The sequence below is a fragment of the Ochotona princeps genome, chromosome 14 (genome assembly GCF_030435755.1).
Source record: "Ochotona princeps isolate mOchPri1 chromosome 14, mOchPri1.hap1, whole genome shotgun sequence".
NCBI classification, from domain to species: domain Eukaryota; kingdom Metazoa; phylum Chordata; class Mammalia; order Lagomorpha; family Ochotonidae; genus Ochotona; species Ochotona princeps.
In genome coordinates, this window is record NC_080845.1 from 53,974,299 (window position 1) to 54,001,003 (window position 26,705).

General features: G+C 42.4%; 1 protein-coding gene across 7 annotated transcripts in view; it reads right to left on the reverse strand.

The window, feature by feature from the left end:
* KDM4C (lysine demethylase 4C) overlaps window positions 1–26,705 on the reverse strand; it is a 325,582-nt gene that overhangs the window by 270,559 nt on the left and 28,318 nt on the right. For all 7 annotated transcript variants that reach the window (XR_009246612.1, XM_058672446.1, XM_058672439.1 and 4 more), the window contains exons 2-4: window positions 25,233–25,393; window positions 19,967–20,142; window positions 15,714–15,828 (exon numbers count right to left, since the gene is read on the reverse strand). Coding sequence is in view for 6 of the 7 variants with exons in the window: in XM_058672446.1 (XP_058528429.1) it covers window positions 15,714–15,828; window positions 19,967–20,142; window positions 25,233–25,376 (435 nt within the window). In the remaining variant the exon portion in view is untranslated. The remainder of the gene's footprint in view (window positions 1–15,713; window positions 15,829–19,966; window positions 20,143–25,232; window positions 25,394–26,705) is intronic.

Consider the following 26,705-nt stretch of genomic DNA (forward strand, 5'->3'; position numbering starts at 1 on the left):
GGAACTGGAAATTATGAAAGGGCAATACTATAGTCCAGTCCCTTGCCAGACCACAAAGATGCACCAAAAGGTACTAATGTACTCGGAACTGTCCATCAAGTAAACACAAGACACGGCTACAATATGCACACAGAGACACTTTCAACAGTTGTTTCACTGCATTGTACATCATTTGCTTTGCAAACAGATCTGGGTACCCATAGAAAGACAGCTGATAAACTGACACACGGTTCTTAATACTCTTGCATTTATGGTAGTATTCCACACAGCTAAAGAGGCAGAGTCTGCATGGCCTTTTTTCCACAAAATTAGTTTAAATCACCAAATTGTTACTCAATTTGAGGCTTATCACATCTTTCCTAACTTCACTACCTATCATCTTGATTCTGACCCTGACAATTACAATCAGATTTCTTCCCTATTTTCTGTCATTTTCAGTACCTTCAATATTATAGCTGGGACTGATTTTCAAATCACACTGTAAGCAGAGCCGGCACAATAATCTAGTGGCTAAATTCTCACCTTACATGTGCTAGGATTCCATATGGGTGCCCACTCACATCCTAGTGGCTCCACTGCCCATCCAGTTCCCTGCTTATGGCCTGGGAAAGCCTTCAGACCCTGCACCCACGTGGGAGACCAGGAAGAACTTTCTGACTCTTGGCTACAGAATGGCTCAGTCTAGCCATTGCAGCCACTTGGGAAACAAACCAATAGATTAAAGATCCGTCTCTCCTCTATAAAAACCTGCCTTCCCAATAAAACTAAACCTTAAAAAAGAAAAGACAGGAAAGGGAGAGGCAGAGGAGAGAAGAGGAGAGGAGAGGAGATCCAGTGTGGGTAAGTTCAGTCTAATCACTGAGACACAAGCAAGGACATCCATCTCCCACATTAGAGTACCTGAATTTAACATCAGGCTCCAGCTCCTGATTACAGTTTTCTACTAATGAACACCTTGAGAGACAGCAGGATGATTCAAGGAATTGGATTTCTGTCACACCTGGATTGACCTTAAACCCAACCCAGCCCAGCCAGTTCAGATTTTGTGGATATTTGGGAATGAACCAGCAGGTAGTATATCAATATTTCTCTTTGTCTTTCCCTATTTCTCACTCTTATTCCTCTCTCCCATCTCTCATTATAACGAAAATAAATCCAGTTATTGAAATACAGATCTAGTACCCATCACCTAAAAGACATTCTAAGATTGATAAGATAGTAAGAAAACTTAAGGACTCAAAAAGTTTGAAGTCTGCCCATGACTCAAATGGAGTAATCAAAAAGATATACCTACATGGAACAGACTATATTATTTCTACCACCACAGAAAATGTCATCGCTAAATTATACTGAGATGTTCAGTTCTTCTCCTTTCAAAGGCTGACACAGCTCACACTCATTTAAACTGCCTGTCTCAATTATACTGACTGTAAAGCTAGGGACATCCCTTATACCTAATGACATGATTTGGACAACTACAATGAAGCAGCAACAACAAAACAATACGTAAAAAAATTTTTAAAACTTAGGATTATACTTTGAAAAACAGAGCAAAACCATTCTTGGTACCCAATATCAAGGAAAGAGTTTAATTAAGTCTTTACCAATTATTCCCTTAATGCAGAAAATCTGAAAAGCAGTGGAATAAATCCTGGACTAGGAAAATAAAAGCAACAGAGCTTTACAAATGGAAAGAGGGGACCCAGCGTGACAGCCTAGTGGCTAAAGTCCTTGCCTAGCATGCACCGGGATCCCATATTGGTGCTAATTCATATCCCAGCTGGTCTACTTCCCATCCAGCTCCCTACTTGTGGCCTGGAAAAGCAGCTGAGGATGGACCAAGGCCTTGGGACCCTGTACCCAATCCGGAAACCCAGAAGAAGCTCCTGGCTTCTGACCTTGAATGACCTCAGCTCCAGCTGTTGCAGCCACTTGGGGAGTGAGCCAGCAGTTGGAAGATCTTTCTGTCTCTCCTTTGTAAATCTGACTTGCCAATGAAAATCTTTAAAACAAAATTTTTTTTTAGAGCAAACAAAAGGAAAGCAGATGTACAGTAACTTACAGGCCTCATTTTTAAAAATTTGACCATGGCCCAGTAGACTGCCTGTCTAGGAAAACAAGGTTCTTCATAATCGATTCCTTTATAAACGCTGGTGCCAATCCCCTTATTATAAGTCAGAATTGTGACAAGGTGTTTCTCCTTGACACACTACACTACAAGCATGTGGGAAGTGAACCAGTGGATGGAAGCACTCCAGCTCTCTCACAGTGTACCTCTCAGTCTTTCCAAAAATTAACAACTTTTTTTTAAGATAAATAAAAACTCATGCTCTGCCTCTTCGGCCTCATTGCTTTCAGTGACCCCTAAGACGGCCCAGCCAACATCCACTTGAGAACATTTCAAATACAAGACTTACCACTGAATTGCCACTAACAGAATAGTAACTTAAAACTATACTATGGAAATCACTATCCTACTGTTATAAAGTTTCAAAGATAATGCACAAAAAAAAAAGAAAAACAGTTCTTCAAAGATTCCAGAATTCAAGCTCTTTCTCACTATACTGTGTAGTCTTTTTTCTACAATGAAATATATTAATAACTAAAATCAAAGTGTTACTCCACACTTCACAGTAAGAATTGTTCCTTGTTTCCTTATCTTCCCAATTGTATGGTTTTTTTCACCTTGCTTCATTTTCTACTGCTTCTCACTTAAAATAATGTTAGATTTAGCAATCCCTCAGAACAACAGACAACTCAAGCTACTAAGTTTTCCTCTTGCTATTCAAAAACAACAACAACAAAAAAACAAAGGTATTCCCACGGATTTCATTTTCAATCACAGAGTAAGATTTTGATCATAAAAACTGATTTATCTAGGCCCGGCGGCGTGGCCTAGCAGCTAAAGCCCTCACCTGAACATGCCGGGATCCCATATGGGCGCCGGTTCTAATCCCGGCAGCTCCACTTCCCATCCAGCTCCCTGCTTGTGGCCTGGGAAAGCAGTTGAGGACGGCCCAAAGCCTTGGGACACTGCACCCATGTGGGAGACCTGGAGAGGGTTCCTGGTTTCCGGCTTCGGATCGGCGCGCACCGGCCCGTTGCGGCTCACTTGGGGAGTGAATCATCGGATGGAAGATCTTCCTCTCTGTCTCTCCTCCTCTCTGTATATCTGACTTTGTAACAGAATAAATAAATCTTTAAAAAAAAAACTGATTTATCATTATTCCTCCAAGGGGAAAAATTATAATAGTATTCCCAAAACTATGTTTTATCATCATAGAATACTCACAAGTCTTTAAAACTCAGATATATAACCGGGTAAATAAAACACACCAAAATAAAACTTGTCGTTTTAATCTTAATGATGCAATTTTTATAAGTGGGATTAACTATTGGGATTTACGGCTCATAACTGCCTCTATGATCCCATAACAGGTAGTGACTCAATTTCAGGAACTCACAGTAAGAAACTGGTGTGCTTATATCAGCCACTGGCGAATCCGAGCACCAGAACAGTGCCGGTCAGGCCAGGTATGGTCGCAACATATACCAATACACATTACAGCTGGGATAGGGTACATGCTAGGCTGGGCTAGATTGTAACCGTCACTAGCTGGAATTGGGGGTGGACCAGGCCGGGCCAGGCTACAGCACCCACTAGCAAACACCAAGGTGAGGCAGGCCATGCCAGACTGGGATGCAGCGTTGGTAGAAACCAGGGAGGGAGGGGGTAAAGCTGGTAGGGGAAATGTGGAGGGCACCCCTGCTGGAACACCTCGCCCACTGCAGAGCATGAGTTTGGGATGGGGGCAGACCAGACCCGGCAAGGTTACAACACCTGTGCGCCTCATGCGAGCCAGATCAGGGAAAAGCCAGGCTTGGTTGACTGTCCCGACTGGTGCAAGCAGAAAGCATAAAATAGAGTGGGTGAAGGTTGGTTGGGCCTTGCCACAGCAGCAGATAAATGATGCTGGCACCGGTGGCTAATCTGCCAAGTTAAACTGCAGAGCCACCTGCAGAGTGCTTGATCCAGGAGTGGGAGTGGCCTAGGAGGGAAACAGTGGGCACCTCCCTCTTGGGTTACCACTTCCACTGCAGGGCACCAAAACCAGGACAGGGACAGGCGTGCTTAGACAGAGAGTGGTACCCGTCGGCAGGTGTGTGGGCTGGATAGTGGGGCTGGTTGGGCTGAACTAGGTTTCAATGCCCATTGACCTGTAGGAGAGCTGAATGGGATATGGGACAGGCTGGACTAGTCTACTGCACATACTGACAAGCACAGGAACCAGGGCAGGGAGTGGGCCTGGTGGAGGTTATTGTGGGCAGCTCCGACTAGGCTGCAACTCCCGCTAGTTTATGTGAGGGTCAAGTGTGTGCTAGGCAGAATTAGGCTGCATTGCAACACCCACTGGTTCCAGTGGAAGACAGGGCTGGAAACAGAACCCACCCAGCAACTGCAACCACCAGCTGATTGAGGCAATGGACTGTACCGGGCCCTGTGCTTGCAAAGTATACACAAGAATCTGGTCCGGGATCACTTCAGACACTTTCTTTAAAGATCTCCCCAATCGAACTGCCGAACCCAGAATCCCAACCATGAAGAGAAGTGCAGGTTCCATGGTCTGCCCTGGAGTGCAAATGCCAGAGCCAAGCCTCCTCAGAAGCTCAGACAGAGCAGTGCACAGCACAATCAGTGAAAATCTGGGCAAATGGAGACTCTGAGATGGACTATGTCAATCAGTGGATTCTGCAGCAACTTCATCGTGCTTGGAATGGTGAGATAGGCAGCAATCCAGAACTGTTAAACCACCAAAACCACTTGAGTAAGACCCTCGGAGCATGCCCCACATCGGGGACCTGGGATGGGTGGGAGACTCGATGGGGCTTCTCCCTTTTCCTCCCCCTTTACCCCAAATACAGCAAAAGAAGAGAATGTGGAAATAACAATCTTACCCACTTTCCTGTAGCCCTTGAACCTTTGTGCCCTAATTAACCACGTAAAGATTGTCAAAAAAAAAAAAAACTAAATAAATATAAATAAATAAAAGAAACTGGTGTGCTTCCCAAAGCAGCTCCTTTCACCCCCCGCCAACTCAGCCAGACTTACTGCTCCTTCATCCTTGCTCAAGTAAAAATTTATAGAACATTAAGAATACAATCATAAAAATTCAACATGGACACACCAACACCTTAGAGATATTTCTGTAAAGTTATCCTGTCCTAATCCCTCACATTTGAACATTTCCCTGACACTTACCTTGCTATATATATACTGCTCCAGAACTAAAACCCAAAGCTCATGAGTTCTCGCGCCAACAGTTCTATCACTGAATCAAAACAGGACTAGGATGGTGGCACGTTTGCCCTGGATATGGAATTTAAGTCATTAGTATTCTAGCTCAAAATTATTTCTTATTTCAGAATAAGCTGTATTCTGATGTAAATAAAAACACAAAATAGAAAAGAACTCTTGATAACTTGGTTTCAAACATTTTATCACATTTGGAAACTAAGAGCCTTACATGATCTTGCTGTCCAAGAGCACCACCTGGTGGAAGATGTCTCATTGGAGAAATAATAACCAAAAAACCTCATTGTGGGAACCTGAAAGGGAGATACTGCCACCTAAGTAAACTGGTATCATATATAGGATCTCTTAATTTAACAAAATTCTAGCAGTTCCCTAGTTCTCAAAAATATACACTCAAAAATTTACACTTTTGTCTTAAGATCTTCCATAATATATTTATTCAGAATGTTCTGTTTCCCGGTACTTGGTTATTGACAAGTGCCAAGACTCCCAAAGCAGTAGCCTTGCAAGTTACTATAAGAATCACTTAGTTTAAAAAAAAAAAAAAAGTTTCAAAATAATTTTTGAAAATATCTACATATTTAGACATAAGTACCTGAGCTCACAAGTTTTCCATTTTTTTCTACCTGTTCAACCTTGTCTGGTGTGTGTGTGTGTGTGTGTGTGTGGGTAAGCACATGCTAAATTGCTCCTCCAGTAATTCCAAGGCTTCCAATTGTGTCTTTGGGTATCATTAGCTTAGAGGGATCATACTGGAGTATAATTGCCTGAGAAACAATGCCGCCTCATTAATAGAAAGTTCCGGTTAGCCAAATCAGCACAAAAAATGCAAAATCTGGACAAATTCCTTTTGCCACTGAAGGACAGCCTCTCAGGAAAGAGATTACTGACTGTCAGGCATGTGCCCTGGTAGGGTTGTTGGACAACTTCAGATATGTAGAAGTGGCAGCAATGTGCAAAGGATACTATGACAGAATTGAGTTTCAAAATCAAGTGCAAAATGGTCAAGAAGATAGCACAAACTATCACAGGAAACACAACTTTCCGTCACAGGGAGTTGCAGCTACAACAAAGAGGGTTCCATGCAAGGGAAATTCTCAATCTTAATGAAATGCCATCCACAGGTTTATTTTGAAAGAAAGAAGCGCTTAATGCCAGCCTGGGCTAGGGTCCAGCATCCACTGGTGCTCACAAGAGCCAGAGTAGAAGTAGGAGAGGCTGGGTTAGGTCCCTGTACCCTCTGAATCATGCAAAAGTTTGGCTTGGCAGTGGACCAGGCAGGGCTGGGCTATAGCACCCAACAGTAAGAACCAAAATGGGTGTAGGCCAGTTGGGAAAGGCTGCAATTCTTGCCAGGACAGGAAGTGGGCCAAGCCAACCTGGACCTACCAGCATGCATGACATCTGTCCCCAGGAGGTGATCTGATACAGGAGCCTGGGAACTCATCTGTCAAGATGCAGACCCTGCAGGTAAGGGCAAGAACCAAGGCTGGCAGCAGCACAGACCAGTGTTACAATACCTACTGGCATGTATGGGTCAGGTATAAGGGTGGGACAGGATGGGTCAGTTCATAGCAACAACTGGCAGATGTAGGAATCAGAATGAGGTGCAGGAAGAACTGGACTGGACCACAAAGCCAGCCAGTTCACATTAGGGCCGGGACTGGGGGCTGGCTGGATTGGGCTAGGCTGTAGCACCCACCAGCAAGAGCTGGAACTTGGGGCAGGCTGGGCCAGACCAGGCTGCAGCACCCACTGGTAGATGTCAAATTAAGGCGAGCCATAACAGTCTAGACCTCAGCTTCCACCAGCACATGTAAGACTGGGGATGAGAAGCAAGTCCAGTAGGGGAGCTGTGGGAGGACCCCTACTGGGTCACTGTTCCTGCTGCCAAATGTGAGAACTGGGATTGGGAACAGACTAGGCTGGATAGGACTGCAACAATCATTGGCCTGCACATGAGCTGGTTTGGGGAGAGAACAAGGCCGGGTTAAGAGAATATATCCATTGGTGTATGCATGAGCCACAGTAATTGCAGGCTGGGCGGGCTTTGCAACAGCATCAGTGGCCAAATTCTGTCAGGTTAGACTGCAGAACCACCTGGAAAGTGCAAGATCCAAGGCTGGGAGTGGGCCTAGTAGGGAAATTGTGGGCACCTCTATGATGGGCTGCAGTTCCCACTAGTGAGAATGGGAACTAGGGCTGGGAACAGACTGGATGGACAGGCTGTGGCACCTGCCGTCATGAGTGTGGGCTGGATGTTAGGGTCAGTTGAGTTTAACTAGGCTCCAATGCCCATTGATGTATATAAGAACTGAACAGGATGTGGGACAGACAGAACCAGTCTGCTGCACAAACTGACATATACAGAAACCAGGATTGTGGGTAGACCTAGTGGGAGTTACGGGGGTCACTCCAACTGGGCTGCAGTTCCTGCTGGTGTACATGAGGGGCCAAGCGTGTGATAGCAGTTAGGCTAGGCTGCAACATTCACCAGTTTGCATGTGAGATGGGGCTGCAGGCAGAAATGACCAGGTGAATACAGCCACCAGTGTGTCCATAGGCTGATCTGGATGATGGGCTGAGCCAGACCCCTCACTGGCCAACACACACAGGGGTCAGGTTGGGGTCACCTCTGGCAAGCTTTCTTGGGACACCCCTTCTCCAACTGGATCGCTGGACTCAGAACTCCAACCATAGTGAAAATCACAGGATATGTGGTCTGACTGTGGAGTGCATGTGTCAGAACTAGATCTCCATGGTTGCTGAAACCTGTGTAGTGCACGGCATATCCAGATGCCTTTGGGGGACATGACAACCAGTTCATTGAGGCCTGCAGAATACACTAGTACCAGGGAGGGCAGCGCAGATTGGACAGCTCTCCCTGACAAGTATCTAGATGAATCTAAACTAAGTGGGCTATGCCAGCCAATAGACCAACCTTGCTAGTATTTCCTCAACCTTGGAGCAATGAAATCAGCAGCATCTCAGAACCATCAAAATCATTAAATCTGTATCCTCAGAACATGCTCTACATCGGGGACCCAGGGATGACATAGGGTGGCCATCTCCCATCCTTAGAGAACAGTCCTCTCCTTTTCTCTCCACTTTCCCCAGATACCAGAAGGAAAAAGGAGACTGACCTGATCCTTGGGCCTGCCTATGCGGTAGGTGCTGGGTCCATGAGCCCCGGGGGTAGGGGTCCCATTGGGGCCCAGGTTGCTTGGCCTGGATCCTTGGGCCTGCCTACACAGTGGGTGTCAGGTACATGAGCCCTGGGTGTTGGGAGTCGGGTGGGGCCTGGGTCAGACAGCCCACAGCACTAGTGGTGTCAGCTCACTGGTCACCAGGTGACACACTTGTGAGGACTTGGTGTGTGTGCTTACCAAGGTCTGGAATGGCACAGCTGGGGACACGCAAGGGCATGAAGTCTCATGTGCAGAATTGGTGGTCTGATCACAGAGTGCATGTGTCAGAATTAGACCACCTCAGTGGAAAAGACAGAGCAGTGGACGGCTAGCCTAGATGCACATGGAGGACATGGCAGCCCCTTAGGGCCTGCAATGTCATTTGTTCCATAGCAGGAGGAGGAGGACAGAAAATTTTGGACAACTACCCCAAACAATAACAGCAAATATTTGGGCGAATGGAAACTCTAAGGTCAATTACATCAGCCAAAGGACAATGGAAGGGATTTCTGCATTTGGTGAGATCGACAGCATTTCAGAACGATCTAAAACACTTGGGCAGAACCCTAAGTGCATGTGTCATATCAGGACACTGGGTTGACAACAGGTAGCCATTCCCTATCCCCAGGTACTGGTTCAGTTGGGAAGATAGGTATGACTCTTCCTCTTTTCTCCCCTCTTCCCTCAGATACAGGAAGAAGAAATAGAAAATTTGACAATGGGTGTGGTGTGGTAGCCTAGAGGCTGAAGTCCTCATCTTGCACACACCAGGATCCCATATGCGTGCCGGTTCTAATCCTGGCTCCTCCATTTCCCATCCAGCTCCCTGTTTGTGGCTTGGGAAAGCAGTCTAGGACAGTTCAAGGTCTTGGACCCTGCACCCGCATGGGAGACCTGGAGGAGGCTCCAGGCTCCTGGGGTCAGACTGGCTCAGCTCCGACCATTGCGGCCACCTGGGGAGTGAATCATCAGATGGAAGAGCTTCCTCTCTGACTCTTCTTCTGTCTGTATATCTGTCTTTCCAATAAAAATAAATTAATCTTAAATAGAAAAAACAAGTTAAAAAAGAAAGAAAATCTGAAAATAGTCATACCCACTTTTCCTTAACCCTTGATCCTTCCCACCCTGATCAACTATGAAAAAATCATCAAATATAAAATACATTTATTTAGAAACTTTGAAAAGCAGAGAAAAAGCACGCTCCCTCCCATCCACTGCTGAACAGAGCACAACAGCTATGGCTGAGCATGCCTGAAGCTGAGACAGAATCACAACTGATGTCTCCCACCGGTTGTTAAGAACCTAATCACTTGAACCATTATCACTGCCTCCCAGAGTCTCCATTTACAGGAGGCTGGAGTCAGAAGCCAGAGCCAAGAATTGAACTGAGAAATTCTCAACCACTAAATTCCCACTCATAGTTGATTCTTTGGAACACAGATAATACCATTGGAGATCCTTCGAGTGATATTATAAAGACAACAGGTAGCATCAGAAAAGCCTGTACAAAACAGAAATGCAACTCTGCCTTCAAAGTTAGATGGCGGCACATATGCTACTGGTCATCGTAAAAGTGCTATCCATCCTTGTGTCTTCTCCACATATCCCCTGGATTTTCTGTCTCACTCAACCAAATCTTTTTCACTTTAATTTTCATTTTATTTTAAAGGCTGAGAGAAAAAGACATAGATGGAAAAAGATATTCCATTCATTGGTTCACTCCCCATATGCCCACAAAAGCCAGGGCCAGGCCAATGTAATGAGCCTGGAACTCCACCCAGGCTGTCCACAGGGTGGCAACGAAGCCACAACTTACACAATCATCTGCTGCCTCCCAGGGTGCACATTAGCACAAAGCTATATGAAAAATACTAAGAATTCAAATCAGGTATTCCAGTATGGGACAAGGATAACAAACAATGACTTAGTCTCAGTTCCAAATGCCTGTCCCTTGCCAAATATCAGCACCCAATACATTCTTCCTTCTTTTTAGATTTCTTTATTCTTATTGGAAAGTCAGATTTACAGAGTGAACGATCTTCCAATCCACTGGTTCACTCCCACAAGTAGCCGCGATACTCGGACCTGAGTCAATCCAAAGCCAGGGGTTTCTTCCAGGTCTCCTACACAGGTGCAGGTTCCCAAGGCTTTGGGCTGTCCTCAATTGCTGTTGGATGGGAATTGGAGCAGCCGCTGGAATTAGAACTGGTGCCCATATGGGATCCCAGCACATGCAAGGCAAGGACTTTAGCCACTAGGCTACCAATAGCCTAGTACCAAAGTATGCCAGGCAAATCCAATATATTCTTACAGGAGTTTTTCCTTTCTGTTCCTCATTCCTCTTAATATCTTATTTTTTATGTGTTTATTTCCCAAAGAAATCCCTGGGCTTCTTTGCACATAGGGTTTAGTTTTTAAATGTGTAGATAATTAGCAAAGGTTAATTAAAACTTCCTTTAACAGCAGACCACCCCTTAGTGAAGCACAAGACCTATGTTGTTCATGAATCATGTGGGATTACCCAGGACCACAACTGATTTTATTTCTAAGACCTTTTCAAATACGAGGTCGCTGAAATCAAGCACCCCGGTTTCTTCATTACAATAACCAATACCATCAGTTATATGAGCCTCATTCTCCTGAGACCATTCGGAATTGTATCAATTCACCTATTTCAAAAAAAGATTTGCATATCCTTACAGAAACAAATTGTTGTCCCACTGTAAAATGGACTATTCAAAAATTTTCTGTAAGGAACCATTTGAAAATATTTTAGGCTTTCATCAGGGACATGGGGTGGGTGGGAGACTGGGTGAGGCTTCTCCCTTAAAATCCCCCTTTACCTCAGATACATGAAGGGAACAATGTGGAAATAATAGTCTAACCCACTTTCCTGTAGCCCTTGAACCTTTTTATCCTAATTAACTATGTGAAGATTGTCAAAAATACAATTTAAAAATTGGAAAGGTTAAAAAAAATATTTTAGGCTTTAGGGGCCATACAAGCCCTGTTGCAACTATCTAGTTCTGCCATTATAGTACAAAAGCAGTCACAAATAACCTCAAAATGAATAGACAAGGCTCTTCTCTAACAAAACTTTACCTACAAAAACAAGGAGCCAACAGGGTCTGACTGTCTGCACCACACATCCAAAAGCTGGGCATATTACCCCATGTCTTTGATAGTTTTGCTATTTGGAATGAAAAACAGTAACATGCCCAGGTGGTGATACCATTACTACCATAGGCTACCATCCACAGTGTTGAGTGGAGATTTTAGCATAACCAAAGGAAATAAAGCTCTAAAGGAAGCAGAATAATAAAAGAGTGAACAAAACCCAATCTCTAGAACTACATGGCTGATTACTCTTAACTAGCCCTCCATGAATAAGCTCAAGCCTACCTCATGTATGAAGCATGAACCTGCAACCTTCTCTGCTCCTTAAAAATATCTTGCGGTGCTAGGAAATGTATCATGCTCTGGAATAGAGCAACAGGAGCTGCTATGGTACCACAGATCAAAGACACGGTGCACGCCCCAGGCCTGTGTCAGGCCTCAAGCCAACCTCCCTCACCCACACCTGAAGTTCCAGGCCTCTCTCACCCCCTGCCAAGCACCTACTCAGCAAACACCTCCAATTTCAACTAAATTACCAGGGCTGTTAGATGTGGGCTTGCCAAACTGCCACACCTTCTACTCTGTCTCCTCTCACTAAAACTAAGCAATCTACACCAAGTTCCAATGTTCTCCCTCTTACATGGAGGCTTCCTTCAATGCAAGCCTTATCTAAGCGCTCTCTCCAGCGAACTCCCCAGAACCTCACGTTGATTCTATAGCCAATTAAAATTTATAATTTCATAATTCTGTAATTCCTTTCAAAATAACCCTATGAGTCATAAGAAGCTAGTTCTCAGTACAATTTAAACACTCAACTGAAAAACTGGTTTAAATGTAACAATCAACAGCAAAACAAAACAGTAGATGAGCTTTTCAATACACATTCATTATGACTGTAAATGTTCCTGACAGCTCCAGTGATAACACTCCTCATCATTTCCTTTAATGCACTCTGGCTCTTACTGTTCTCTATCTACCTCAAAAAATGCAAACTGTTTCTCATTTGTTTGAATTTAGATGTCTTTGTGATGACTGGTTTTATTTACCAAAATTTACAGCATTTTTCCTTATGCTACAAAGGTACTGAAAATGCCAGTGCAACTCACAGTATGCTAAATACTCCTTCAACAGTGTTGAAATTCCATAAATTCTATGCCTTGTAGACCCCACCATAATGACAGCATTCCAGCTCTGATACCAGTAAATAATCAGGATGCTATAAAACTGAGTATTTACAAATAATTGCATCTTGTTCACCAGATTTTAATAACCAAAGTCAATCAAACATGAAGTCGAATGGCAATGTCCCCACAAAGCAGTGCAGATGGGTAAGCGGTTTTCAAAGACAAGCATTAAAGAAATAAGCAGATCAACTAATGTTCATCAACTTCATCTTTGTACCCATTAACTACGCTACTTCACTGGTCAAAGGGTAGTTTTGGATATTTTTATGTGAATTTGTTCCAAAAATGATCCTAAATGCAATGTTTCCAATTTTTAATTTTATATGCAGAAGTCACTGTTATGGTGTAGCATGTGAGCCACCTCTTGGGACGCCAGCACCCCAAATGAGCACAGCTTCAAATTCCAGCTAATCCATTTCCAGCTCACTGCACGCACACCTGGGAAGGCAGAGGAAGATCTGCCAAGTAACTGTGCATCTATTACCCAAGTAGGAAACATGCAGAGTTCCAGGTTAGTGGTTTTGCCTGAGCCCTGCCCCGGCCATTACAAGCCGGAGTGAAGCAGAGGATGGAAGCTTTCTCCTTCTCTCTGTAATTTAACCATTGTTGGTCCCACGTTTGTCGCCTATAAAATGCTAGCAGCATTTACTCTGGCTCACCAATTCCAATGGAAAATTCCTGGGAGCTACTTTAATAAAGACATGGTGCCTTGTTCTATGAAGAACACAATGTGGATGCTGAACTGAAAGACCAGGCCTGCATCATTGCTTCCAATGTTTACAACGCTTGACAATCAGTTATTCCCCCATGCTCCCCTCAGCTTTGACGTCAGTCCAGAACTGCTGCTGCCAGAAGATACCTCTGGCCTCCTCCTTGAGCTCTCATGTTTATTACACGCATGCAGACCTTAACCCTAACTATGCATAACATATAAGTCTCCCTTCATCACCTCTCCCCCCAAAAAAGCCACATAGTATATCCAGAAGTTCCTGCTTCCAGCCTCAGACAAGTTCAGCTCCAGATGCTGTGGCCATTTAGGATGGCAGATGAAGCTCAATATCTCTCTCCCCACCTTCTCTCCCCCTGCCCAACCTCTTCCCCTCCCTCACACTTTCTCTCTGTAACTTTCAAGTAACAACAAATAAAAAAAAAAGAAAGAAGAAAGTATGAGCCCATAAAAAAATTACGAGAGACCTGAAGAAGCATTTCACCAGAAGAAAAATCCACACAGTTGGTGGAAACTAACAAAAAATAGGGTTATAATTTAAGGCCACAATGTACTGCTAAATAGAACCGAGAGAATGGCTAATGTTAAAATACTGACACTATTAAGTATAAGGAAGTATTTGGAACAAAGGGAACTGACAAACATTGCTATACAAAAACCATAAACTGGAAAAAAGTTATCTTCTGAAGAACATCATGTGTATACTCTATGATCATTCCTATCCACCCAATAGTAATACATGCTCTGTAACCTGAAAACATACACAGAACATACACACAAGCTTTGGGCCTACCAGCCCAAACTAGAAGCAACCAAAAGACCACCAGCAACAGAATAAACTCTGGCCAATTCATACAACAGAATAAGGCACAGCCATGAAAACCAGTGAGTCATAATTATGCACAATATAGAAAAGACCTGAAACAAAATAAGGTATGGCCAGCATTGTGGTGTAGTGAGTTCATCTATTGCCCGCAACACTGGCATGCCATATAGATGCCAGCTGAAGTCCCGGCTGCTACACTTGGACTGGGCTCCCTACTGATGGCCGAGGAAAGCAGCAGTGGACTGCCTTTGGAGCCCCAAACATGGCAGACCTGGAAAAGCTCCTGGATCCTGACTTCAGATGGACTCAGCTCTGACCCTTGTGGGCATTTAGGAGTGAAGCAACAGAGAGAATTCTCTCTCAGGGCCAGCACGGTAGTCAAAAGGCTAAAGTTCTCGCCTTCCACACGCTGGGATATCATATGGGTGAGAGTTCATGTCACAGCTTCCCCACTTTCCATCTAACTCCCTGCTTGTGGCCTAGGAAGGAAGTCAAGGACGGCCCAAAGCCTTGGAACCCTGTGTCCATGTGGGAGACCCAGAAGAGGCTCCTCGCTCCTGGCTTTGGATCGTGGCAGCTCTGGCTGTTGCAGTCGCTTGGGGACTGAATCAATGGACGGAAGACCTTCCTGTCTCTCCTTTCTGTATATGTGAATTTCCAATAAAAAAAATAATAAAATAAACCTTTAAGATTAAAAAAAAGGAATTTTCTGTCTTTCCTTTCTGTAAAATCTGCCTTTCAAATAATATAAATAAAATCTTTGTAAAAAAACTCAATGGAATAGAAAGTGTAACCAGATAACATATTTCATTGCCATTGAAGAATCTTGGGTGTTGGTTCAGTTAGCAGGGGCCTTGGTTGGAAAACACTAACACTAGAAATCATGCTTGTGAGTCTTCACACTGCTTCTTGTCCTCTGAAGAAATACTGACCACGAAAGCACAACAGACGACTGATTCTCAACTGTCTAAATATATTAATAACAAATTTTTCCTTTTTTGGTTTAAATCTATTTATTTTTATTGGAAAGGTAGATCAGATTTATGGAGAGGAAGAGAAGCAGAGATCCTCCTTCCACTGGTTCACTCCCCAAGTGGCCACAATGGCCAGGGCTGAGCTGACCCAAAGCCAAAAACCAAGAGCTTCTTCCAGGTTTCCCATGTGGGTGCAGGGTCCCAAGCCTTTGGGCCATCCTCTACTGCTTTCCCAGACCATAAACAGAAAGCTGGGTGGGAAGTGGAGCAGCCGGGACATGAACCGGTGCCCATACGGTATCCCGGCACTTACAAGATGAGGATTTAGCCACTCAGCCATCATGCCAGGTCCATAACAAATGATTCTTCACAAAGTGCATTACCTCATCATATATGCTCCCATTAATATCTGCACCATAGATAGGTGCCACGAAAGTCAAATTCTTCCAATATTTGCGCTCCAAATCTTCATAATCCAAGTATCTTGGAGTACAATATCTGTAAAAGATAAATTTTAGAAGGACAAATTAGTAAAACAATTCTAAGACCTTTCACACCAGTTTGATTTGAATTTCTTTCTAAACAAAATCCGATCTAAATGAAAACATTAAGGATACCTCTATCATATAATCTAATAAGTGATGGTTTCAAATGCATTTATCATAAATACCTGCATACACATAAAGTTCCTAAATTAACTATGTATTTCATAGTTATTCTTTAAGATGCATTTTAGTTATTTATTTGAAAGACAGAGTTGGAGGGGAAAAGGCTGAGCAAGAGAAGCACTGATCTTCCTTCTACTTGCTCACTTAGCAAGTAGTTAGGCTACCCACATTTTACATTGGAGTACCCGAGTTGTGACATCCAGCTCTAGCTCCTGACTACAGCTTCCTAGTAATGCAAACCTTGGGAGGTGACAGTTACGCCAAACACATCAGTTTCCACCATACACAAAGAAGATCTGAACTGAACTCCTATCTCTGGCTTTAGTCCCTGTTCAGCCTGACATCAGAGGTATGTGAGAAGTGAACTAGAGGATCCTCTCTCTCATTCTACTTCTCAAATAGAAAATAATTTCACATAAGATACTTTCTCATTCCTACATTCTCACATCTTTATTACAATAATAAGGAGGTAAGGAGACCTCTGCAACAAGGAATGACAACATCCCTTGCAGAGGGCCTTGGGGGCAGTCCTGCCTCTGCTTTTGATCCAGCTTCCTGCTAATGAACATCAGGGGAGAGGCGCGGGAGGTGAGGGCGCAGGTACTTAGGTTTACGTCACACACAAGGAAGCCAGCGAATGAATTCCGGACTCTGGGTTCAGCCTGGTCAACTCCTACCTGCCTCAAGCATGTGGGAAGAAGCCAATGTCTCGCTTTCTTTCTTTCTCACATCTTTTTTCCTTCCCCTTCCCTCTTTCTTTCCTTACTATTCAAATAAATGAAAGTAAACAAGTAGCTTTAAAGCATATTTAAGTGAGATCTCTTACACATTTGAGTAGGAACACAACTTTTCAAGAGTATAGTATTTCAACACTATCCAGGAGACTTTACAAATGTGCGCCCTGGTCCTTAAAATACAATTAACATCACTGACTCGTATAAGATATATGATCCATGATATTAACACAAGCTAATATTTAAAAGCTAGTGACTTTTTTCTTTAAAATGTTAAACAGGATACAAAGTAATATGCACACTACAATGCTTTTTGAGTAAAAAATTCATAACTGTATGCTAATTGGTCAGTAAGGATGTATTCTACACTACTAACAGCTTTTATTGATGTAGAAATTACAGAAAAGCATCCATATCTCTTTATTTTTTACATTTTTGACCAATTCACATGTTTTATGCCACCATTTTCTCATAAATGATGAAAGCAATTGAGAAAACAATCAAAAAAATTTTAAATGTAAACTGCAGTCGTAGTAATCCTGAAAAGTACATTAAACATTTCAGATTATACAATCAATACCTGTATCAGTTATTCAAGGCATCCAAATGGGTTATCTTTGTAATAAGCAAGAACATTAAACAACTTCATATGACAATTCCATATTGAAAATTAAACACAATCTCACGGTCTACCCAGGACACTGCAACCTCACAGAGCAGATAAAAACGGAAAGGATGACCAAGAAAGAACCATAGCTTGACCTCATTTACCACTTCCATTAGTAAGCTCCAGTAACACCAGGAATGCCAGCACCAGCTAAAGGCTGAAGTCACGTGATACTGACAGGTGTAAATCCCTACTTAGAGAAAGCAGCACACATTACCTTTTCTCAGATCTTCTAAAGAAACAATGGACTTTGACAGCAATAAACTACCTTACACCATGAAAATGGCACTGAATATCATAATGGGATCAATCTTTCAAAACCTGTAACTCTGATTTTACATTGTCCATTAAGGATAAACTACAAAATAGTTGAATATTTGAAGTAAACTGATGAGAGCCAGAGCTGGGGCATAGTGGGTCAAGTCACGTCCTAGCTGTTCCACTCCCCACGCAGCTCATGGGAGACCCTTAAGAACCTCCTGCACCCTGGCTCTGGACTAGCCCAGCTCTGACCATTGCAGCCACGAGACAAGTGAGGAAGCACGTGGAAAATTCTTTTTCTCCTTACCATATCTCTCGCTCGCTCGCTCTCTGCCTTTCAAGTAATAAATATTTTTAAGATTTATTTATTTTTTAATTGGAAAGTTAGATATGCACAGAGGACTCGGAGAAACAGAGGAAGATCTTCCATCCACAGAGTCACTCCCCCAAGCAGCCACAACAGCCAGAGCTGAGCCAATCCAAAGCCAGGAGCCTGGAGCTTCTTCTGGGTCTCCCACACAGGTGGCAGGGTCCCAAAGCTTTGGGTCTTCCTCGACTGCTTTCCCAGGCCACAAGCAGGGAGCTGGATGGGAAGTGGGGCTACCTGGATATGAACCAGCACCCATATGGAATTCCAGCACATACAAGGAGAAGACTTTTGCCACTAAGCTACCACAACGGGCCCCAAATAATTCAAATCTTTAAAAATTAAATGAACACTAATTCTGACCTTGAAAATAGGTAACCATTTCAACTGGTTGGCACATGATGTTAACGAATCCTGCCAGAAAGACCATCCCTAATGGAGGATGAATTGCAACTGTTGTACCAATCCACCAAATTGTTCAAAACTGATAACAAAAGGGTCCGGCTGATGGCTCAACTGACTCATCCTCCCCTTCTACGCACTGGGATCCCATAGGGGCACCAGTTCATGCCCTGGCTGCTCCATTTCCCATCCAGCCCCCCGCTTATGGTCTGGAAAAGCAGTGTAGGTTGGCCTAAGCCCTGCAACACTGTACCAACATGGGAGACCCCTAAGAAGATCCTGGTTCTTGGCTTTGGATTGCCTCAGTTCTGGCACTTGCAGTCATTTGGGGACCGAGCCAGCAAATAGAAGATATTTCTGTCTCTCCTTTGTGCAAATCTGCCTTTCCAATAAAAATAGACAAACCTTTAAGGAGGGAAACGGAATCATTAAATTATTGTCTCTAAAACTTCCATGTCAAAATTTACTGCCTCAATGCCTAAATTTTAAAATATTCATGCATTTTTACAAGTGCTAAAATTATTTCTCAGTATCCTTCAATAGCATCTACAAAACAAAACTCCTTCCTTTAGTAACAAACATCAATGCCTAATCAACTCCCAGGAAACCACAGAGCACTTTGCACTGCCCCTGTGGTAGCTATGCTGATTACCAAAGCTAATTTTGATAGTAAATGTAATCAAACTGCTTTTAGCAAACTATCCCGTAGAATATCAAAGTTATCAAAACTGAGATTCTACTCAACCATCTAACTAGTAGATGATAACATAACAGTTTATACTTAGAAATAGGTAAAATTGTGCCCAACACAATAGCATAGTGGCTAAAGTCATCACCTAGGATGTGCTGCAATCTCATATGGGCACTGGTTCTGATCCCAGCAGCCCCACTTCACATCCAGCTCCCTGCTTGTGGCCTGGGAAAGCAGTTGAGGACGGCCCAAAGCCTTGGGACCCTGCAACTGTGTGAGAGATCCAGAAGAGGCTCCTGGCTCCTGGCTTCTGATCAGCCCAGTTCTAGTTGTTGCAGCCACTTGGGGAGTGAATCATCAGAAGATCTTCCTCTCTGTCTCTCCTCCTTTCTGTGTATCTGTCTTTTCAAAGAAAATAAATAAATCTTTTTAAAAAAAAAAAAGGTAAAATTGCCTGAACAATTGTTTTAATAACACTGTGCTCTTAAAAGAACATTAAGGGTCTGGCTCTGTGACATATTGGGTAAAGCCGCCATACCTGCTATGCCAGCATTCCATATGGGCACCAGTTCAAAAACCCTGGCTGCTCCACTTGCAATCCAGCTCCCTATCGAAGTATCTCAGAAAGTAGTGCAAGACAGTTCAAGCGAATGGGCATTTGTACAATGTGGTTGACTCCAAGCTCCTGGCTCCAGGCTTCAGCCCACCACGGGGATTAGAAGGTGTCTCTTTCTCTTTCTCTCTCTTTCTCTCTCTCTCTCTCTCTGTGTGCCTGTGTGTTTCTCCCTTTCTCTATGTCTTTCAAGTCAGTAATAATAAAAAGAAAGCAAAGAGTAATCTACTTACTTGCCACTGTTGGCCAACTGCCTGAACTCCTTCACAGTCATGGCTTTTTTCTGGATGTTGTATTGAGTGAACAATCCTGACTGCCCAGTTACCATCTGCTGAATCGGTGCTGGAATAAGCAAATTATCAATGTCATCATAGCACTTTCTTGGTTTCCATTCCTTAGGAGGAATCACCTAAAAGTAACATAACAAAATAAAAAATTATTCTGAAAATATTCCAACTAGTTAGTGCATAATTATATCCCAACAGACTACAACAGACATTTTCTACGCATCTCCTCTAAAAAACTAGGAAACAAAAAAAAATCATGTATATTCATAAAAAGAGAATAACTTTTAACAGCAAAATTTATTGAGTCTCACCCTATCAATTCTTGAATTAACTTAGTTTTTAATTAATATTAATTCAATTTTGAAGATAGAATTTAATGACACACTGAAAAAGCTGAAGTTCTAATAGCGAAAGACTATTTCAGCTGCAAATTCAAATTGGAACAATATGACATCAGAATTGACACTAAGCCATTCTGTTAACCTCTGAACAGAAGATAAAATTATGTTTACATAAATCATTGTTTCTCAAAAAAAGTTCATCTTTATCAAAACTTATGTAAACATCAAACTCTAGGCTGTTTATATGAGAAAAATAAGAAAACTTAGTTGATATTATTTCCCATAAAAATCTTTCATGTAATATAGCAAATAGCACAATGCTATGCTAGTAAATGTTTAACAAGTAGCTTAGGTGGGAGAGACCTTCATTTACAGCTTCTATCTATTCTGTTGGTATAACTTCTCTTGTAATGACCTATTTGAACTTACCAATGACACCATTAAAGAAACATGACTGGGAACAGAGGTGCAGTATCAGTCATCAAATAGCAGGAAGAGACGGTTCAATACACCACTGCTTTCCCATAGTAGCTAAACATTTAACCACTAGCAATGAAAACATCTATAACATTAAGACAAAAATCTATATTCATACAATTTAAATGTCAAGAAACAGGTCAGGGTTTAGTTTAAATGCTTTTGTCATTAGAAGCTATTTTAATTATTTAAAACCTTTATTTTTAAAACCTTTGTTGAAAAACACAGGACACACACAGAAAACAAAAGTCACAAATATATAGCTCTGTAAATGCGTGCAAAGCACACACAAGGATATCTGTTACCTAAGGGCTGGAAGGACCACATCTCTAGAACAGCACAGGTATCCTTCCCCAAAGACACCCCCATCTTATTCAAGTCATATGTAACTATTTCCTTACTGCACTTTCAATTTTATACTTGTGAATGAACCTCTTGTTTCTGAAATACATAAAAATGTAACCATACAGTATATATTCTCTGAGTTTTGTCTCTTATATTTCACTCAATAACTTTGTAAGATTTGAATATGATTGCTGTCAAACTTCACCAAATGGAGACTGGCCAGAGATGAGTAACTTTGCCAATTTATATACAATTCAGTGACAGAGTGGTTTACTTTAAATTCTTTTTGTAAAGCACTGAAGTTGTGTATTTTACTATCAACTTAGCAGCAACATAGAAATACTACACATTTTATTTCTTCCAAGTATGTTCTTTAAAGATCAGAATACAAACATCAACAGTATATATTATTGAAAACACACACTTAATACCCTGCTCTCAAGGGATATGCCTACCCTACAGGCTGTATGAATGCAGTCTTATTCTTTACAAGATTATCTGATCTGGTACACTTTTGTGAATTTGCTATTATTATCGCTTCCAGAACAAGAGGGGAAATAAGTAAAATTCTTCCCATGACTCAAAGTAAAAGATGCTAAAAATGATTGGACAAAAAACAGTTCATTTTTTCTCAAACACATATTAAGATATAAGTATAGGATTGAAGACATGAATGTTACTTTGTCAGTTTTACGCGCTGCTGGACTCAGGTGTGGTTTGTCATTGTAATTCTAATTAACGTTATTGCATAATCCTGCCAGCAGCACAAGTGTACTACTCCATGGGCCTGCAGCTCCCTTGAGAAGGTCACTTCTGCCTTATCCTCTACAGTTACTAAACACGCTATTCTAAAACCCTACCACAAGACATTCTACCAATCTCAGAGGAACACAGCATGTTTTACCACTTCAAGAAACAAAGAAAGAATAGGACAAAGGGTTGCATTCATAGCTTAGAGAAAGGGAGAGACATCCATCCCCAGCACTCTTACCCAGCACATCCAAATAAAGCCTGACCCTAGCAGATTCATTATAAAACGTGTGTGTAACAATAGTTCTAAAATAACACTCTCTCCTAAAATAAAGAATAATTTTTCTTTTTCCAAAATGATCTGAAAATGGTAAAATTCCAAAAATCTTAGTGCATTCCTTGTCGGGGCAGGTGCTGTAGCACAGTTATGTAAAGCTGCTATCTGGGCACTGATTCGATTCCCAACTTCTGATTCAGCTCCCTGTTAAAGGCCTTGGAAAGCAGTGCAAGACGGTCCAAATGCTTGGCCCTGACCATTGCAGCAATTTGAAGAGTGAACCAGAGAATGGAAAGTATTCTCTCTCCTCTCCTCTCCTCTTCTCTCTCTCCCCTCACCCCCTGCCATTTTTCTCTCTGTAACTCTACCTTTGAAGTAGAAATAATAATAAATCCTTAGCTAAATAAATAAATAAACAAACAAACAAAAATAAACACCTTGGGACTGGCATGGCAGGAGAGCAGAATAAGAACTTGCTTGCCACACCAGCATGCCATATCCAAGTGAAATTTCAAGTCCCAACTGCCCCACTTCTAATCCAGTTTCCTGCTAGTGTGTCTGGAAAACAGCGAAGTATTTAGACCAAGGCCACTCACTCAAGTTACCCAGATGGAACTCAATGTTGCTGGCTTCAGCATGGCCCAGCCCATTAACGTAACTGTGTAAGGAGTCAACCAATAGATGGAAGCTCTTTCTCTCTCTCTCTCATCTCTCATTCTTGATCTCTCACACCCTCTCTGTCACCCTACCTGTCAAACACAGAAACAAACAAACAAAGCTAATTTTAAAACAGCAACTCTTAGCTTCTTTTTTATGGTAGAGAAAGAAAGAGGTATCATCAGCTGATTCACTACCCAAATGCCTACAACGTCCAGGACTAGGCCGGGGCCAAAGCCAGAAGATAGGCATTCAGCAGGTCTCCCACTCTGGGGGCAGGATGCCCCTACTTGAGTCATCATCACCTGCCGACTTCCAGGGTCTGCATTAATAAGAAGCTGCAGTCAGGTATCAGAGGCAGGTATAGAATCCAGGTTCCCCAATATGGAATGTGGACGTCTAAGCTGCTAAAGTATCCAGATATATACATGCCATTAACTTCTTACACAAAGAACATCTCAACAGACAAATGCATTATAAGTGTTTCCTTTTGTTTTCTCTTCATCTCCCTCTGCCACATTTTTTTCACACTCCCCTAATTAACTTTCATTATGCTTAATCCCTTCACATCTTAAACCTTTTCTATGAAGGATTTGACCCCTAACATGATACAAAACATATGACAGATTCAAAGGGACAAGACCAGAAACAGTAAAGAATTGGGGTGCAGGCAGCATCAGGGGCAAATGGGATCTGAAAACCTATCCCTACAGTTCTGTAAGTTCTCTCCTAACAACTGCTTTCCACGCAACTTAACCTTCACAGAACAAATTGACATTCCAAAGATGGCCCTTCAAACAGGCACTGTTGAGCAGATTGCTCCCCAAGACTCAGGATTTCTGTGATAATGCAGAAAAAGTTTATATAAACACATATTATAAACTTAAGTGCAATAAAATATATTCTTCCAAGGAAAAGTTTTAAGACAAAACAGATTTCTATTATAAAAGGAGCATACAAGCCATCTCAAATTATGTTCAAAGCATGAATCATACAATCTCTCTTTCAAAGCACCAACTGAGAATCTGTGAGTCTAAATACACAATATGGGTGTTACTGACCTCCCTAAGACCCTGAACATTCTTAGTAATACCTAGGTTTCATAATTCACATCACCACTTTCTAACAATATTATCTGGAACCTAGGAAAACAAGAATAGATAGGGGCTAGCACCATGGCTCAACAGGCTCATCCCCCTCCCTGTGGTACTGGCATCCTATATAAGGGCTGGTTCATATCCCGCTGTTCCACTTCCCATCCCGTTCCCTGCATACCACCACCATATCTTCTTTTCCCAATTTATGGCTATCACTGCAATATCACTTGGAATAAGACCTGCAAGGCCTTCTCATGGCCACACAAGCCTGAAAACATCTGAGCCCTATCCTTGCCTCATTTACAACTCTCCTCCCCGTGCTATGTCCCAACTGCTCTAATTACCTTTCGATTCCTCCCCTAACTTCCAAAGTTAGCCTCCATGCTCTTGGGTTTGCTTTTTTCTGTCCCCACACCTTAAATGCAATGATCTCCTCATCCTAAGATGCCAGCACTAGAAGTAAGTTCATGAAAAGTCAGGAACTTGGTCTGTCCTATCCCCACTACCACCACTTGCCCACACACCCTAGCACCTGGCCTGGTTTCTAGCATGCGGTAGACATCACTATTCTCCATCAGCCAATAACTAAAAAGAAAATAGACAAATCTACAGAGAAAATTGGACTTGTGGTTGCCTAGGGATGGGGTGCATAGTAAAAAATGGGATAAGGAGTTTCTAATAAATGAGGAAGCAGTTTCTACTGAGTGAGGGAATTCAATAGAGTATTGATGCTTACAACAGTGTGAATAAACCAGAAATTGTTAGTTATATACTTTAAAAGAGGATATGATATGTAAATTATATATTGGCAAATGTATATATTTTTAAAAGAAAATAAAAAACAGGAGAAGCGAAAATTGCAAGAAGGGAGAAAAGAAGACTTGAGGTAGTGGTTCAGATTCAGGCAAACCACTGTACTGTATGGAAAACATGGAAACTGCACTATCCCACATATGGATCCATTTGGTTTCCATGAACCAGTCATCTTTATTTTTGTCTCAGGAAGGAAGCAAGGAACAAAGGAACGAAGGAAGGAAAATAGAGGGAAAAGAGAGTGAGAAAGAAACAGAGAACAAAGCTTTAGAACACAACTAAGTCATAGAAGAAAAATAAGATCATTATCTTTAAGAAATGAATTGCTCCACATGGATTAACAAGAACAAAGATACCAACTATCTTCCTTTGAAAGAAACCATGTCCCACGTCGTGAAGCCTAAATGTGTAATTTAAAAGCCAAGCAATTGTTTCTTCATGTAAGGGATAATCACCTTGGCAAGACCTGCTCGATGGGCTCCTTTGGACTCCATGTACGCGAGGTATTTGTTGAACTCCCGGAACTCTGCCATGGAGGGTCGGAAGACCATTATCTTACAGCTGGGGTTCAGAGGACTCTCTTCCTCAGCCACCTCCATGATGGCTGGGGCAGTCTCTGCAGAGAAGACAATATGATCATCGGCACTGAATTACTGGGTGCTCAAGGTCAGCAGTTATTTCTCACAAACAGCTTATGAGACTCCCTTCGGGAACTCCTTTTTGGGTTACTTACCGTCACCTTCCACAATTTTTAGAGACACCTCTTCATCTCTCCTAGGAGCCTAAAATACTAATAGCCTCTCTAACCCTCTGCCTGTGAAGCTTCTATCCCTGGCACAAAATCATAGACCTTTACTATCGGACGCCTAAGAATCCAAGCAAATGGAATTTTACAAGTTCACAACAGATGTTGCTTTAGTGTAGCAGCTCCAAAAAGCAATTCTCTCTCATACACAACACCTGCACAGAGGTCTACTCTAGGTGAAGAAGAGGATGTTCAACATCCTTCAGACATAGTGTACTCAGGTGTGCTCTCAGCTGGTCATAATATGCTTTCCTTCCACAACTTACAAACCATCCAGCAGAGCCTCCAGGTCGCAGGCTAACATACTCAAGACACAGAAAGGGAGATTTGTCCTCTCCATACAAGTTCACATCTACAGGCTGAATAGTCGTCAATGCAAAAACATACACCTGAAAGACCCAATAATACCATCTGGGTTCATCGGAACTCATTTTCCCAGAAAAAGGCAGAGGTGAGACTTTTAAAAAGGTTGAGGAGTTAGAAGACAGCATTTCAGAATGGGAAATATTTGGAAATACTGTCAGAATGGAGAGGAATTTAATGCATCTGGAGCTAAAAAAGTAAAGATTAAAGGAAAACAAAGTAGAAAAGCAAACGGCATGTTTTGCTTTGAAAACACAGACCTAAGTGTGCTGCCAGTGAACAGGAAGAGTCCTGCACCATTCACTGAACACAGAGGGAAGACAAAGATGAGTGGGAAGTGCTGGGATGACTGCCTCAGCAAGGACTCCCAACCAAGGTACTTCCAGATTGAGTAACAGAACCTGACGACTAACAGCTCAAACAGAAATCCTCTTGGAACAGTTTTCCTTTCTATGTTTTTCCAAAAAAAAAATTTAAATTCTAGGACACAAAGAAAAACTAAGACCTAAAGGAGTAAGAGGGGAAAACATGTGACGGGATAACAAGAGGTTAAAACAGATCAAGGGCAAAAACAAACAAAGCAAAACAAATCTAAGGCTAGACAGGGATATGATGATCACTCATTTAGAGAAAGTTTATTGGCCAGTGCTTTGTCTTTCTGGGTAACACCACCACCTGCAGCACAGGCCCAGCTGCTCCACTTCCCAGCCAGCTCCCTGCTAATGGCCTGGGAAAGCCCAGGACGGCCCAAGTGTTTGGG